Source organism: Mobula birostris, chromosome 3 (assembly GCF_030028105.1).
Source record: "Mobula birostris isolate sMobBir1 chromosome 3, sMobBir1.hap1, whole genome shotgun sequence".
In the NCBI taxonomy this organism is placed as follows: Eukaryota; Metazoa; Chordata; class Chondrichthyes; order Myliobatiformes; family Myliobatidae; genus Mobula; species Mobula birostris.
In genome coordinates, this window is record NC_092372.1 from 95,561,842 (window position 1) to 95,579,196 (window position 17,355).

Here is a 17,355-nt window from a genome sequence, read left to right on the forward strand (position 1 = left end):
CATGGGTTTGTAATAGACATCAGTAGATAAGCTGTCGCCAGAGATAGAGACAGAGAGATCGAGAAATGGGAGGGAGGTGTCAGCAATGGACCAGGTAAATTTGAGGGCAGGTGGAAGTTGGAGGCGAAGTGGAAGTTGACAAGTTTAGCTTGGTTCTCAATTGTCTGGCAATTTTCTAGGTGTCTAGCTATTATTTACTTGATAATGGGTTCTAGATATTTCCCAGTGATAGTCTGTGGTTTCCTGCAATAGTTTCTCTCCCTTTGTGGTATTAGTTTGACACTTTTTAGATCCTCTGTTATCTCTTTAGAAGGCAAGGGACTTTAGTAGATTACAACCAACACATTGAGCACCTCTGCTGCCACTTAACATGCAGGTCAACTGGTCCAGAGCACATGTTGGCCTTTAGCTCCATTATTATGAGTGTGTTTGTATGATTTCAGTCCCTCCCTTCCTATAGCCAAAGGATTGGGAAGTTTATTTTTCTTTAGACCTATTGGGAAGTGTCTTGTATCTCCTGTTGTGAAGTCTGATCCAAAACGATTGATTGGAATCTCAGCCATTTCTGTAATTTGCCCAATCAATTTCTTGTCTCATTGCCTAAGGAATCAGAATTTACTCCAGCTGTTCTTCTCCTTACATTTGATCTTAGAAGCTCTTGTCTGATTTTGTTTTGTTTGTTAGTGTACTTCAATCTCTGTCTTCAGCTTCCATTTTCTTTTGGTTACCCTTACAGATTTCTAAGAAAAATATCCCAATCTTTTGTCCTACAACTAATCTCCATATCTTATGCTTTTTCTTTCCATTTGATCCCATCATTTTGTTAGTCAGCCATCTGTGAGGAAGAAAGAGCCTTTTTTCCTCACTGGAATATATTCTTGCTGAGATTTACAAGTTATCTTAAATGTTTGGTGCTACTGATTTGTTGTCACCTCAAGCTCTTGAAAGGTACCACCTGTGCTTTCTCAGCAGAATCCTCCACATTTACTGGAAAGGTAAGCAAAACTATGTCAGAAAACAAAACTGCTGATGCTGGAATCTGAAAGACAGACGGAAACTGCAGGAGGAACTCAGCTGGTCAAGCAGCATCTGTGGGAAGGGAATGCAGTTAATATTTTGTTTCAGGGGCCCTTTGAATTGTAGGGACCATAAGCAATATGCATGTCCTCTCCCAGTTCAGCATCCCCAATACTGAGGCCCTAATTACACTCAGACAGATCCAAAAGGCATGGTGTATTTTTCATGTGCTCAACACTAGCCTTGAAGCAGACACTCCATTCTGACTCTTACAGGGGGAAAAATGCCAACAGGCAGAGAAAGGCAACAGGCAGAGAAAGGCAATTCAAGGATATACACAAAGCCGCTTTCAAAAGTGGCAACATCTCCACCAACTCTTGGGAATCTCAAGCCCATCGCCATTTAGAATGGCAAAGGAGCATTGAAAATACTTTTGCGAATTGAGTATCTATTGGGTGCACACAGAAATCCTGTATAAGTGGTAGGGGAAATGCACCAACCGCTGACCCCTCTCAGATGACTCCTGCCCCATCTGAAGAAGAGTTTGTGGTTCTCATGTTGACCTCGTCTGTTACCTCAAATCCCACAAAACTATGAAGAAGTAATTGATCCTCAATGTCAAGGGACTATGTAAAAAGAAGACAACTATCCTATCCAGAAATCCATTTTATCAGTCTATTTCAGCCAATCAGGTCCAATTTCCTCAATCTCAAACTGATAACTCTTCTACCTCCTGATATTTCATTATTTGTGTTTACATCTTTAAACTCCCTCTCTTCCGCTCCCCCCCCCCCCACTTCCCCACAGCCACTCTCTGGTATTACCTGTACTTTTTGTTATGTTAAAGTTACCATATCCATGCAAGTTGTTCAGTAGTATCAAAGATTGAAAGCTTAGAACAGTCAGTATTGTAAGATTATTTTACATATCCTCTCTTGTGTTATACAAATACACCTAGGGTTGGCACTTAAATCACTGCTATTGTCAGGCAATGCTGGAGGGAAATGATTACACAGATAATTTAGCATTTGTCAAAAAGTATTATTTTAAACTTGCAACTTTTCAGTCTTTAGAGAATGTTAAACAGAAAGGAGTAAATGAAAAATGTGTGATTTCTTTAGACATGATGATTGAGATGGTCTTGTAGCAGAAGATCAATTAGAAGTTGCAGTGGATCAAATGTACCAATGGTAGAATTCTATGATAATTGATGTAATCATTGATCTTCTGTGCATTGTCACAAGATTTTTGATTTGTGTACAATAGTTAGTGGGAAGCAGTAAACTCACCCTTGGTCAATCTGTTATCATCAAATTTGCAATACCTTTTCATCAACAAGTGTTTTAGCTAGCCAAATATAGCATTAAATATTTTAGATCTATAATATTGTTATATATTCTACAGATGTTAAGTGTGCCACTGTTTTGTGTTTTTCCTAATGAATCCCAGATGAATTTTCCATTTAATATCCTATGTATTTTTATCAGCTCTGAGGAAAGTTCACATTGAAAGGTCTCAATGCTTGGTTTGGAACCTTTTATAAAATGTTGTAATTTCAACTAACCATTTCTTGCATTGGTTTTACAGTGCTTCCTTTTCTACAGGTTTTGGTGGGCTTGGAGCTACAAATACTACAGCCAGTGGCTTTAATTTTGGGGGTTTCGGACTAAACGCTAACACTGCAGTTGGCTTAAATATCGGAAGTTTTGGTGCAGCTACAACTACAGCTTTTGGTTTTGGCAGTAGTGGCTTGGCTGGCACAGGTAGTTTCCTGCCACTGCAAGCAAAGTGGCAAGTTATTTTTAATACATTCATTTATTTCATTCTAACATTTCATCTGATTCTTTTTTGTTTCTGAATGAAACCTTTGAGCCCTAAATTAATAGATCTACAGCTGAGTAGCTCAATGTTGCTGTAACATGGTTCATACAATTGGGAATGTTGCATGAGAGAAATAAGCATTTGATGATAGGTGCAATTGTCAGATTTTAAAATTAGTTTTGATTCACTGTATATCAGTGTTTATCAGATTGTATTTGCTTTCTGCATTGCAGCAACATTATTGAGATAACTCAGAAGTGGCTCTCAGACTGTATTGTCAGCATCAAAGTAGTGGAATCTGATTATATCAGTTTATTTAATGTGTACTTCAGGGAGCATTATATATTCGTTAATCATAGAGTCTCAGTGCAGGAGTAGATTATTCATCCCATTGTTTTTTGTGCTGGCTCTCTTGAAAGATCTATCCATTTGCTTTTTCAGTACATCTTGGCTTTTCAAGTATCATTCAAAATATTTTTGACAGTTCCATTGATTCTGGTGACTTCATCTTTGTATTGACATTGGATCATATAAGGCTATAAAGCTTTTTTTTTAAAAAAAAAATTTTCTATTATTTAGCCATTATCTTACTTTTACTTTTCCGCTCATTAATTTGAATAATAAATTTAAGGAGAATAATGCAGTTTTCTATAATAATAAAATTTATGTGTAATCACTTTACTGGCTGATACACCACTAGTTTTTGTAACTGATGGGGTTTACATCTTAATAAATTTACTGTGCTTGGAGAAGAAACTACCCCTTTGTTGACAAAGTGCTCCTGCTTTGTCTCTTCCTTTAATATCATAGCACGATTAGATTTGTATTTATGCCCCAGCAAGTGCTGAAACATTTCATCATAGCACCTATGTGTTTCTTTGTTGCTGCTACTTTTCCAGTGTGCTATTTTTCTACTGTGAACTTAGTCAGGGGTTTAATTCTAAACAGGAAATGCAGTAGGTAGAATTAGTTCTACCGGACAGTTACTGACTCTCTCCACCTCTGATCCCCTGATGAGGACTGACTCATGGACCTCTGATTTCCTCCTCCTGTAGTCAATAGTCAGGCCTTTGGTTTTGCTGACATTGAGTAAGAGGTGGTTGTTGTGGCACTATTCAGCCAGATTTTCAATCTCACTCCTGTATGCTGATAGGGGACCCAGTGGGTTAAGTGTATGGGTGTTGGGCAGATAGAACTAGGAAGGTAAGTGGAAAGAAACTATGTAGCAGGGTTCTGGAGGGTGGCATTAAAGATAAGAGGGAATGCAAGAGGAACTGGGTGAAACAGGAGTATGGGTTACTTGAAACTGGAAAGTTCAGTGTTCAATCTGTTTGGTTGTGGTCTACCGGGCAGAACGTGAGGTGTTGTTTCTGTAGTTTGCATTTGGCCTCATCATGGCAGAGGAGAGGGCCAAGGACAGACAGGTCAGATAAGCGTACCTGCTTCTGACGAGCAAGGGCAGACCCAGACCATTAACTAGAGTACATATTTTCCCCTATCATCTTTAACCTGTTTTGTAATTCCTGTGCAATTTAGAAATAAGCTCTGATGAATGGGAGTTGTTTCCTGCCTACTATCAGCAGCTGCCTGGTATAAAGCAAACTGCTGGAGGTAATTCTGGTTATCACTGGTCAAAATTGCTGTGTCTTCAAGTGGGTTTATCTTACATTGTTAAAGTGACTATGTGATTCAGAAACTTAAACTCATATAATAATTCAAGTATAGAAACTTGTTTTTAATAGAATGTCTGATGACATATTTATTAGTCTTGGCTAAGCAAATAACTTTCTTCCTCAGAGTTATGCGAAAAGATGTTCTTACTTCAGCTGTTTAAGAGCTTGCTTGTACATATCATTTCTATTCATGTTTCCAGCTTTCATTTCTCTTCCCTCATCAGCACCTTAAATTGAAGACACTTTTTTTAAACTATCGGTACTTCTTTCATTTTCCTGACGCTTGCTTGATTTTGAAATTTTAAGGTTTAGAATGACATGTAACACACTTCCTTGTTCATCAGTCAGAATAGAAGTACAACTTTTCTAAGAAAGGTTGATCACAGTGATTTTTGCGCCACAGATCTTGTAGAAATGAACAAAGTATGATTAAACTGGATTGAGTAAGAGTGAAAAACAGAGAAAATCTGTAGATGCTGGAAATCCAAGTAGCACACACAAAATGCTGGAGGAACTCAGAAAGCCAGGCAGCATCTATGGAAAAAAGTACAGTTGATATTTCAGGCCCAAACCTTTCAGCAGGACGGGAGAAAACTGCTGAGGAGTAGAGTTCAAAGGTGGGGGAAGGGGAGAGAGAAATGCAGCATTATAGGTGAAACCTGGAGGGGGAGGGATGAAGTAAAGAGCTGGGAAGTTGATTGGTGAAAGAGCCAGAAAGCCGTGAGAGGAAAAAAAGGGGGAGAAGCACCAGAGGGAGGCAATGGATGGGCAAGGAGATAAAGTGAGAGAGCGAAAAGGGGATGGGAAATAATGAAGGCGGGGAGGAGCATTATTGGAAGTCTGAGAAATTGATGTTTCAGTCTGGAGGCTACCTAAGTGGAATATAAGGTTTTGTTCCACCAACCTAAGTGTGGCCTCATCATGACTGTGGAGGAGGCCAAGGAACGACATATTGACATAGGAATGGGAAGTGGAATTAAAATGGATGGCTAATGGGAGATCCCGCTTTTTTTGGTGGAGTGAGCAGAGGTGCTTGACAAAGTGGTCTCCCAATCTGTGTCGGGTCTCACCAATATACAGGAGGCCAGTCCTTCCAGGTGAGGTGACACTTCACCTGTGAGTCTGTTGGGGTCATATACTGTGTTTGCTGCTTTCGGTGCGGCCTCCTGTGTATCGGTGAGACCCATTATGGATTGGGAGACCGCTTCACCAAGCATCTACGTTCCAGTCTACTTCCCATTCTCATTCCAATATGTCCATCCTTGGCCTTCTCCACTGTTGTGATGAGGCCACACTTAGGTTGGAGGAACAACACCTCATATTCCATTTGGGTAGCCTCCAACCTGATGGCATGAACGTCGATTACTCAAACTTCTGCTAATGCCCTCCGTCCTCCCTCCTTCTCCATTTCCCATCACCTTTTCCCTCTCTCACCTTATCTCCTAGCCTGCCCATTGCTCCCTCTGGTGCTCCTCCCCCTATTCTTTCTTCCATGGCCTTCTGTCTCTTACACCAATCAACTTCCCAACTCTTTACTTCACCTTTCCCCTTCCAGGTTTTATCTATCACCTTGTGTTTCTCCCCTCCCCCCACCTTTTAAATCTACTCCTCAGCTTTTTACTTCAGTCCTGCTGAAGGGTTTCATCCGGAAATGTCGACTGTATTCTTTTCCTAGATGCTGCTGGGCCTGCTGAGTTCCTCCAGCATTTTGTGTGCATTATTAGAATAAGAGTAGTTGATAAGGTGTCGGTGGGGCTGGTGTGCATGGGTTAATGGATCTGATCATGAGCAAAATTGTCCATTTTTAAGTATCAATAAAAGAAAAAAGTGCAAATAATGTAAGCCAAAATTAAAATTTAAGAAGTTCAAAATACCCAGCCAGTCAATCAGAACCTTTAGAAATTTTTAAATTTATAGTGATGACATTTGGTTATATTGATCCATTTCCTTTTGTAGTTGTAAATAGGTCCTCTTTATTTCTTGCAACTTTTATTAAAATCAGCCAACCATTGTAGTATTCAAATTATTAAGCAAAAGCAAAACACAGCTCAGGCTCACACAGTTTGCTAACTGTTCAAATATTACGTTTATATACGAATTAACGGGTAAAGCCCTCCCAACCATTGAGCACAACTACATGAAACACTGTCATAGGAAAGCAGCATCCATCATCAGGAATCCCCACCACACAGAACTTGCTCTCTTCTCTCTGCTGCCATCAGGTAGAAGGTACAAGAGCCTCAGGACTTGCACAACCAGGTTGAAGAACAGTTACTACACCTCAACCATCAGGCTCTTGAACAAAAGGGGATAACTTCACTCAACTTCACTTGCCCCATAATTGAAATGTTCCCACAACCAATGGACTCACTTTCAAGGACTCCTCATCCCACGTTCTTGTTAATTTATTACTATTTATTTATATTTACATTTGCACAATTTATTATCTTCTGCACTATGGTTGAACACCCTAGCTGGGTGCTCTTTCAGTGATCGTGTTATAGTTACTATTCTATAGAGTCACAAGAAAATGAATCTCAGGGTTGTATATGGTCTCATATATGTACTTTGATAGTACAATTTACTTTGAACTTTGAATTCTTGCGCACTTGTTAAAAATCAGATATTCACATGAACTATTACATTTACAAATCCTACTATAGAAATTGACACTGTGAGATTAGGAAATGAGAATGTTTATTGCTTGGAAGTATCTTGCATTCTATCAGCTGGATCTGATTTGGCTCATTTGCATTTGTTGTGTACATACATCTATTGATGCTTCTGGACACATCTTCAGTGATGTTCCTGGAATCATCGGGTGTTTCGGGTCTTTCAACATCATACAACCTCCTCCAGGTGACCCAGCCGGGGCTGATCAGACCCCAGCTTGTGTCCAGATGGCTAGCTACTTATGACTGCATGGCTCCCCTCTTTTGAACCACAGCCATCTTGAGGCCCTCTCTGCCACATCGGTGGTACTGCGGATGGCTCTCCTCTTCCTCTCTCCCTCGATGCCCAAAATGCTGAAGGCTCTAACTAAAGACTGAGCTACAAATCCCTGACAACCAACCTCCACTGGGAGACACCTCGCTCTCCATCCAGCCTGCTGACAGTTGCTGACCAGTCCTGCGTACTTGGAGAGTTTCCTTTCAAAGGCCTCTTCCAAGCGATCTTCCCATGGGACTGTCAGCTCCAGCAGCACCACTTGCTTAGTAGACTCAGACACTAGGACAATGTCTGGTCGCAGGGTGGTGGCTGCGATATGGTTGGGGAACTTCAGCTGCCCTTTGAGGTCCACCAACAGCTGCCAGTCCCTTGCAGAGGTCAGAATGCCTGCAGATGTCCTTTTGGCAGGTATTGGCTGCTCCCCAGCTCTGACAAAGGCAATGGTCTGCTTGGAGGGTCGGGACCGCTTCGCCCACTCAACTCCTGCGCTGACGGCTTCAGCGATGGTCAATAAATTGTCAGATTTTTTTTTCTTTTAAATTGATGTGCCACATGAGCCAGTTTCATTAAATGGTTGTTCACCCTTTTATATTGTTCAGAAAATGTTTTTTATACTGTATGTGCAATATTCTGGTTGGCATTCCCTTTAATTGTTGTTGGGCAATAAGAAAAAGAAACGGATATTTGACTAAAACTCATTAGAGGGCAAAGAAACAAATTATAATAAATACAGTTGAGAGGGTGTGTTGATTGGATTATGCATGGATAACATTTTGAAGCCAAATTGTTCCTGATACTAGACATCCATTTGCTGCTACACTTGTATGAGTTAATTATGTTCAGAATCAGGTTTATGATCACTGACATATGTTGTGAAATGTGTTTTGTGGCAACAGTACAGTTCAAGACATAACAATTACTCTAAGTTACAAAAAATAAATAGTGCAAAACAGGAAGAATGAGATAGTGTTCATGGACCGTTCAGAAATCTGGTGGAAGAGAAGATGCTATTCCTACCACATTGAGTGTGTCAGGCTCTTGTACTACCACATCAATAGTAATAGTGAGAAAAGGCATATCCTGGATGGTGAAGGTTCTTAATAGAATAGTATGGCACAGTACAGGCCCTTCGGGCCACCATGTTGTGCCGACCCTCAAACCCTGCCTCCCATATAAGCCCCCACCTTAAATTCCTCCATATACCTGTCTAGTAGTCTCTTAAACTTCACTATTGTATCTGCCTCCACCACTGACTCAGGCAGTGCATTCCACGCACCAACCACTCTCTGAGTAAACAACCTTCCTGTAATATCCCCCTTGAACTTCCCACCCCTTACCTTAAAGCCATGTCCTCTTGTATTAAGCAGTGGTGCCCTGGGGAAGAGGTGCTGGCTATCCACTCTATCTATTCCTCATATTATCTTGTACACCCCTATCATGTCTCCTCTCATCCTCCTCCTCTCCAAAGAGTAAAGCCCTAGCTCCCTTAATCTCTGATCATAATGCATACTCTCTAAACAAGGTAGCATCCTGGTAAATCTCCTCTGTACCCTTTCCAATGCTTCCACATCCTTCCTATAGTGAGGCGACCAGAACTGGACACAGTACTCCAAGTGTGGCCTAACTAGAGTTTTGTAGAGCTACATCATTACATCATTAATGATGGATACCACCTTCTTAAGGCTCCTCCTTTTGAAGATGTCTTCAATGGTGGGGATAACTATTAACTATTTCTGAGTCACTTATCCAGTGTGACAGTAGTAATAGTGTAATAGATGAAACTGTGGACATTTGTGATATGGCAAGTGCAGTGTTGAAGTCCCAGTTCATGAAATTGCTCCTGTGAAAATTTGAATTAGAAATTCCATTATCTGCAATTTAATAAGTGATTAACTGTCCCTGTTCAAATCTTAGTACATTTGCAGAATAGTTGAGATGGGTATATTTTCTACTGGTTTTAGAACTGGGTCAAGAATTTTCCTCTCTTAAATCTTGTGTTCTTTTGCTCTAAATGTCACTTTACAGGATGTTTGATAGACTTGTATAGAAGTTAGTGTGCAGTTTTGATTTCACTTTGGACATTATTTGTACAGTGGTATGCATGGGCAACTTGTTAACTTCATCTTGTTATTTTTCATTGTAGAGATTTTTGTAATTCATTTGAGTTTTTAATTTTTTGGCATAATTTCTGTAGCAATCAAGTAAGAAAGGATCATTCCATCTTTCAGTGTTACAACTCATTCAGTTTAAAAGGTATCATGATGTAGACTCTCTAGCTGTATTGTATTTTTGGTAGATGTTTGTGACCCATCATTAAACAATGAAAATAAAATACTGAAACTACCTTTGCCATCGTGGCATCATAGACTGTGATTCAGTGTCTGACAAAATTTAATCAAAAAATTAATCTCCGTAATTTTACAAATTCTGACCACTCTACTACTTGGTGTTTGTTCTCACTTCACTCAGTTGGTGGAGGTGAAGAAAAAATCATTTTATAGTAGCTGGTGAATTCGTCAAATATCTACTTTAAATAAATAAGAAATATGATTGAATAATTATTATGACAGTTTCTTCTTGCTGTCATAAGATAGCTATTGAATCTGGATTTGTTTTTGAAATTAAAGTACACGAAAGTAAAATATTTTGGAAAATGATCAGGTAGCATCTGTGACCAAGAAGAACAGGATACACTTTTTAGGGATTGAATCTCATCAGAACTACTATTTTCTTTTGTAGAACGCTTTTTAATTTAGTCTTTCAATGAGCCTGGTTTATGACTTGTGTTTCACCTCAAAAGTGATTGTATGTTCATTAATCCAGTATCAGCGGCTCAAAGAAGGAAATCTTATGGGTGATACGATGGCCCATCTGGTAGAGCTGCTGCCTCACAGTTCCAGTGACCTGGGTTCAATGCTCAGACGAGTGAAGTTTACATGTTCTCCCTGTGACTGTGTGCAGCTCTGGTTTCTTCCCACCTGCCAAGGATGTGTGGGTTGGCAAGTTGATTGGCCACTGTAATTTCCCCCTGGTGTGCAACTGAGTGGTCAGATCTGGGGTTTGTTTAGGGGAATGTGAGAAGAATAAAATTGGATTGGTATAAGTAGCTGCTTCATGGTCAGCTTCAACCTGATAGGAAGGAAGGCTTGTTTTCCTGATGTAAGACTGTTTGGTCTGTATAACTCTTTAATAGAATAATAACCTAAATATCATTTGGAAATATCCTGAAAGCTATTTTCTAAAGTTAATTGGTTTGAATATCATATCTGGTAATATAGTTGAAATTATTTAGATTGGAAATTCCATGCTTCAAAATTTTGTTTCATAATACGGTGTATGATCAACCTAACTAGAGCTAATCAAGTCTTAATGGCTCTAAATTTTTCTGCAGGCTATGGATCTTGCATTCAGGAGGTTCCAAATAATCCAAGCAATTGATCTAATTTTAAGGAAGATGGTTTATTATAGATGATTGCACAAATAAGCCAGGCAACTCTCTTGATTTAGCAAGGAGTTCCTTGTAGTTTGTGAAAGTTCCCTTTGCACTGATGAAGTGTGGATGAGCTCTGAGTCATTGGAGGTAGAAAGGGAGCTTTGATTCGTTCTATTGGAGCAATTGTAGAATTGTTCACAAGTTTTACTAATCTATTATTGTCCTGTAACCTTTAGCCTGAGATTGTATTTATGGAGTGAGAAATTGGATGAAATTTGAATTTGCTGAAGCTCTGAACATTGTGAAATTTTAATGTTTTGAAATAATGATGGGTCACAAATATATAGGTTAACGAGTTATTTTGCTTTTCGTTGAACTGATTTTTCTTAAATATCCACATAGGTGGTTTTGGAGGGTTTGGCACAACTACGACAGCTGCTGCTGCTTTCAGTTTCTCAACACCTGCCAATTCTGGGGTAACAGGTAAAAAAAAACAAAATGGTAAATGCCTGCCAGAGAGAAGTAGAGAAACACCTATGTGCATATAACACTTTGCTGAATGTCGTGTTGTATTATAAAGGTGAAGTGGAACAGCAGCAGCAACGAGTGCTGTGTGTAGTGGGATAAGCTGGAAGTCACTGAATCAGCAGATTTCTGTAAAAGGAAATAAGTAATAGTAACATAGATAGAAAATTGGCTTGAATACAGAGTAGGAATAAATAGTTCTAGACTGGAATATGGTGACCAATGGTGTTTCATGATCAATAATCAGAAATGGATGCAGTATCTAATTTTGGCCTAACCAATGTGCAGAGTAGGAAAGCAGGAAAGTTATGTTGAGCTACTGGTTGGGCCACAGTTGAGATATTGTATAGGATGTGGGAGTCTCAGAGAATGTGCAGAAAAGATTTATTACATTTGACCCAGGGATGAGAATCTGTACTTGCTAGGTTAGACTGGAGAAGATAGAGTTCTCTAAGACAAGAGTAGAATTGATGGAAGGAAGTTGTTCGCCAAACACGTACAACGACACAGTGTGACAGAGATGATAAACTTTTGGGTAAAAGATACAAGGGTTCTAAGGGGGAGAAGCCTTTTTTTTTATTCGGCAGGTAGTTTTGATATGAAGTCCACTGCCTGCAAGATAGTGAAAGCAGAATCCATTTGGGCTTTTAAGAGGAATTGGGAAAACATTAGGAGAAAATTAATTTGCAGAGATTTAGGTAAAGACTAATGAAATCAGACTGACAGGACTACTATACCAAGAACCTGCACAGATTTGAAGGGTTAATATTTGCTTCTGGTGCCATATTCATTTTGTGCTTCAAGTTGCCAGTTTTTGCCATAGGATGAGATACCATTTGATGCCTCAGGAAATTGCAGAGATCATATGGCAGAGTATCTCATAGATAATTTTACAGTACAGGAATTGAAACAAAACTGTAGAAGTGCAGTATAGTGGTAGAATAATTGGAGCTAAGCTTTCAAATTGTTGTCTAAATCATGTTGAAGTTCTAAAGACGTACAACAAGGAAACGGGCCCACTACATTGTTGATGACCATTGGGTACCCACCTGCACAAATCCCTATTCCCAGCACTTGGCACATACCCTTCTTGGCTGAAGCATAAAGTGTTGATCTGGGGACTTAATTAAAGGCTGTCAGTGCCCCACTTAAATAACTCTCAGGCAGTGCATTCCAGTACTCATCATTCTCTCGTTGGAAAAGCCTCATGTCTCCTTTGAATCTCTCCCATCTTATCCTAAGTCCCTTTGTTTTGTCTACCTCTGATGTGGGGAAAGTTGCCTGCTGTTTACCTATACCTAACATGATTTTATATACCACAGTCATCCCCCTTCTTTACTCCTCAGCTCCAGGGAGAATATCTTCTCCAGTCTATGCTCATCACTGAAATGTTCCATGATGGTGAGCATCCTCAGTACCTTCTATAGTACTGCCCCATCCTTCCTGTAGTGTGGCACCGAGAACTGCACACAGTACTTCAGTTCAGGCCAGACCAAAGTTTCGTAAAGTTGGAGCATAACCTTCTTGCTTTTGTATTCAATGTTCTTACTAATGAAACCAGAATCGCAAGTGCCTTCCACTGCCAGCTTCAGGGATCTCTGCGCTTGTTCTCCAAGGTCTCCCTGTTCACCAGTGCTCTCAAATTAATGGTATATGTTCTGGCCTCATTGGTATTCCCAAAATGTACCACCTCACATTTATGTGGATTGAACTCTGTCTGCCTTTTATCAGCCCATTTCATCAATACATTGATGTCACTGTAGCTCAAGAAAACCTTCCATACTATTTATGATTCTGTCAGTTTTAGTGTCATCTGCAAACTGCCAATTTAAGGGATTAAGGTTTTACTGACCAGTATTCTTCATCTCTGAAATTAATGCAACTATATTAATGCAACTTTTGGAAATACTGGAATGTCTTCTCAATTAATTTTTAAACTAGGGTAATAGAAATAAAAATCTACTCTTTTATGGTGTTCACCAAATGTAACACAAAAGATTTTGGAGGGTTTTGACATGGGCAATGCATCCTCATATGGGAGAATCTAGAAATGTGGGCCACTATTTCAAAATAATGGCCTGACAGTGAGATGAAGTCCATGTCGAACACTTATAATGTCTGCTCACTGAAGCACTGGGTTGTTGTTCATAAAACAGCAGCCAATAGACTCTAGTCCTGATCCACATCCCAATAGATTAAGATTGTTCAATGTAATTAACAATACACTGGTGTAAAGGAGAACGAAATTGTTACTCCCGATCCAATGTAGCACCAAAAAAAATGATAGGATAAAGAACACAATAAATATAAACACCTAAAATAGCTTATATATGTAGGTTGTATGTCCATGAAGTGACGCTAGGCACAGGAGTTTCTATACATAAGATGACTGACAGGAAATGATAAATGATTGGTTGCGGGGGGAGGCGCGGAAGGGTGGGTCGGTGGGTGGAGGTGATGATCAGCCGTACTGCTTGGGGAAAGTAAGAGTTTTGATCCTGACATGGATACTACGTAGCCTCCTCACTGATGGGATTGGGACAAACAATTCATGAGAAGGTGGGTGAGATCCTTCATGATGTTACTGGCCTTTTTACAGCACTTTTCTGTATGATGGTGGGTAGCCTGGTGCCAATGATGCATTGGGCAGCTTTGACTGCCAGTTGTAGAGCCTTCCTGTCCACCATAGTGCAGTTTACTTACCATGCAGTGATGCAGCATGTTAGGATGCTCTCTACTATGCATCTCTAGAAAGTTGTGAGTATTGATATGCTTAGTCCAGCTCTCTTCAGCTGTCTTAGAAAATGGAGGTGTTGGTGAGCTTTCCTGATTGTGTAGGGTGTGTTCTGGAAACATGACAAGTTGTGTGAGATTTGCACTCCCAGTAGTTTGAAACTGCTGGCACTTTCCACTGCTGTGCTGCCGATGTAAAGAGAGGTGTGAGTGGTGCAAGTTCTCCTGAAGTCAATTATCATCTCCCTTGTCTTGTTGAAATTGAGGAGGAGATTATTTGCCTGGCACAAGGCCTTGAACTCTTCCACCTCCTCTCTGTAGAAAACCTCATCATTGTTGGAGATGAGCCCCACCACTGTTGATGTCACCGGCAAACTTGGCAGTGTGGTTACTCGGGTGTTTGACCACGTAGACGTGTGTGAGCAGAGTGTACAACAATCAGCTCAGCACAGAGCCCTGGGGAGCACCTATGTTGAGGATGATGAGGAGGGAGGAGCGGAGGTGTATCCTGACTATCTGAGACCTGTTGGTTAGGAAATCCGAAGTCCAAAGCCCAGTTGCAGAGTGGGGTATTTAGACTGAAGAGTAGGGGTTTGTTCACTGAAGCCTGTGTGACAATCGTGTTGAATGCTGAACTGAAATCCAGAAAGAGCATTCTGACCTAAATGTCCTTGTTTTCTAGGTGTGTCAGGGCCAGGTGTGGAGGCTATGACATCTGTCCTGCACCTGCTAGTCAACTTGTCCTGTTTTTAAAAAAAAATCCACTGGCCTACCTCATATCATTTAGACCACGATATGAATATAACTGTGCACTGATTATAAATTGGTTCTACTGGGAATCCTTCCATTCTACTAGGAATCCATAATATTTGGCCATTTCCAAGGTTCCAGTCTAGGTGTAAGCCCTTTGTCCTCTCCTGCCTTTCTGAGATGATCAGGAAAAGCTCTCAGAAGGTAAATTGATCTGATGATGTCCTTTTTTTCAAGGCATTTCTTCAGGATTGGCCTGAACCATAACTCAGTTAATTCCATTACTCTGCTTTGCCCTGGCTGCTCTCCCCAAGGGTAGTGTTCCTCTTTGTTTTATTTAAGTCTAAGACAGGCAAACTTGAAAGGATGTAGCAGAGTTTACTTATTCATCATCAGGACTGGCGAGTAAATTAAGTAAATCAGCCTCTGATTTCACTTTTTAAGTCTTCTCCTTCATGCACTGTCATTCAGCTGACTCCCACTCACCTGGTTATATTTGTGCTTGTTATGTTGTAACCAGAGAATCAACTGCATTGTCTGCTGATCCCTCACCTATACTGTTACCCTATCTAGTCCTGTTGGTCCCTTTTTATTCTCCTGTTATATGTCAGCAGTGATTTGAAAACAGAATGAATTTTCACATGTACTTACTTATTTATATATGATGCACATGAAAGCCATTCAGTCCATTAAGTTTATACCTGCTTACAACAAAATAATCCCATCAGTCTCTTTTCCAGTACTTATTTCCTTATAATTCTGCAATTTATTCTCCTGCAAATGCCCATTAGTTCCTCCTCATTGTTTTTTTTTGCCTACATTAGGGAAAATTTATAATGGCCAGTTAATCCACCAGTACACCTTTGGGAAGCAATGTATAGAGGCAGAATGTGCAAACTCCACACAGAGATCAAGATAAACCAGCAGCACCAACTGCTGCATCACTGGGGCACTTCCATATATTTTCATGAAAGCCATCTTCACTCTACTACTGTCTTTAACAGTATAGTTCCTAACGAGCAAAGGTTTATTGCAACTAAATATTGGGAATCCAAAGGCATTAGCTTTGATCATGATCACAAACCTTCTTGCCCTTGAGCTAATTTCCTTTTTAACAGTTCATTCTGATTTTAAGACTCTGGTTTCAAATCCCCATCTGGTCCTAGAATTTGTCCAAAGCTCTGTAATTTTCCAGTTTGGGCCTCTTGATCAGTGCTGATATTAATTGTTCCATCATTGACAACTGTGGTCTCAGCAGCAAAAATATGAACTTCTAGAATTCCATTCCTGAAAGTTTTTCTCATTCTTTCTCTCTCCCTTCAAGGCGTTGCTTAACACGTATTCCTTTTTACAAACTTTTATTCACTTGTCTTAATATCTCCTTATGTGATTGGTGCCAAGTTTTGTCTCCATTACACAAGTATCCCACAAAGCACTACCCCACAATGTTTATTCATTATAACACTATTGATCTTGGATTTCAAATATGCATAGGTACTTTTTGGAAAAAAAGTGACATGTATTTACCAAAAAAAACAAGAGGAACATCAGCTTAGGCTACATACTCCTTTGATGGAAATATGGCATGAAGTTCAGTCCTCTGACTCACATTGCTGTGGCAGTTTATGGTGATCAGAGTGCATTGTGGCATGGTGTGAGCTACATAGGTAATGTGAAGGCTGATATTGGGTAGGGTGGGACAAGCAGTGCAGCCTCCTGCAGTTGGTTGGTGGGGGGGGGCGGGGGTGGCGGCGTGGTGAGGAGTGCACTCCGTCCAGTTGGGGCTGGCTTTGGTACTCGGAGTGTTGATGAATACCCAACTCCTGTACTTCCTAGTACCACCTCCTATTGGATGTGATGGAAGCTTCTGTGTCTGCTTCCTTCCATTGACTACACAGCTGTTCCCATTCTGGAGATCTCTCAACTGAACAAAAGTGCAGAGCCAGTCTGTAGGTTCCAGCTATCTGCCAACACGTAGATCAGCCACTGCTGATCTCCAGCAATGGACCACAGACATCATTCTGACCAGAATGCAGTTCTTGCCACCATATCTCAGTGCTAAGTTGGTTGCACAGCTCACTCCAGCTTTCTTGGGTAGCCATTACACATAAAGTGATAATCAGTTAATTGCAGTAGGAGTACCAGCTTTCATCTATGTTTCTGTCAGTGCTGACTTTTAGCATTAATTCCATTGAACTCATTCCTGGGAACACATCTGAGTGCCAGGCGAGGTAGAGTATCAGTGTATCAGAATGCTGCCCACTTTTGTTGTATATATGCTTCCTGTTCACTGATTCTCTAGTAGGATGTAATCCTATGAGAAATATGTAGCCAGTGAAAATTTGACTAGATTTCCTGTTGTTATTCCATGACAGTGAAACAGTTGACTATATGATTGGTCTGACGTAGGGCTGCTCACTGCATCTGGAAGCAGCTTCCAGTTTTAGCCTGGCA

General features: G+C 40.3%; 1 protein-coding gene across 4 annotated transcripts in view; it reads left to right on the top strand.

Moving 5' to 3' along the window:
• nup54 (nucleoporin 54) overlaps positions 1-17,355 on the top strand; it is an 80,638-nt gene that overhangs the window by 45,709 nt on the left and 17,574 nt on the right. The window contains exons 4-5 of one of the 4 annotated variants that reach the window (XM_072253088.1): positions 2,622-2,780; positions 11,296-11,376. The exons of 1 other annotated variant lie outside the window; for it this stretch is intronic. In XM_072253088.1, the coding sequence (XP_072109189.1) occupies positions 2,622-2,780; positions 11,296-11,376 (240 nt within the window). Of the gene's footprint in view, positions 1-972; positions 996-2,621; positions 2,781-11,295; positions 11,377-17,355 lie in introns of all 4 variants that reach the window. 2 more of the 4 variants (XM_072253084.1, XM_072253086.1) reach the window with 2 other exon arrangements.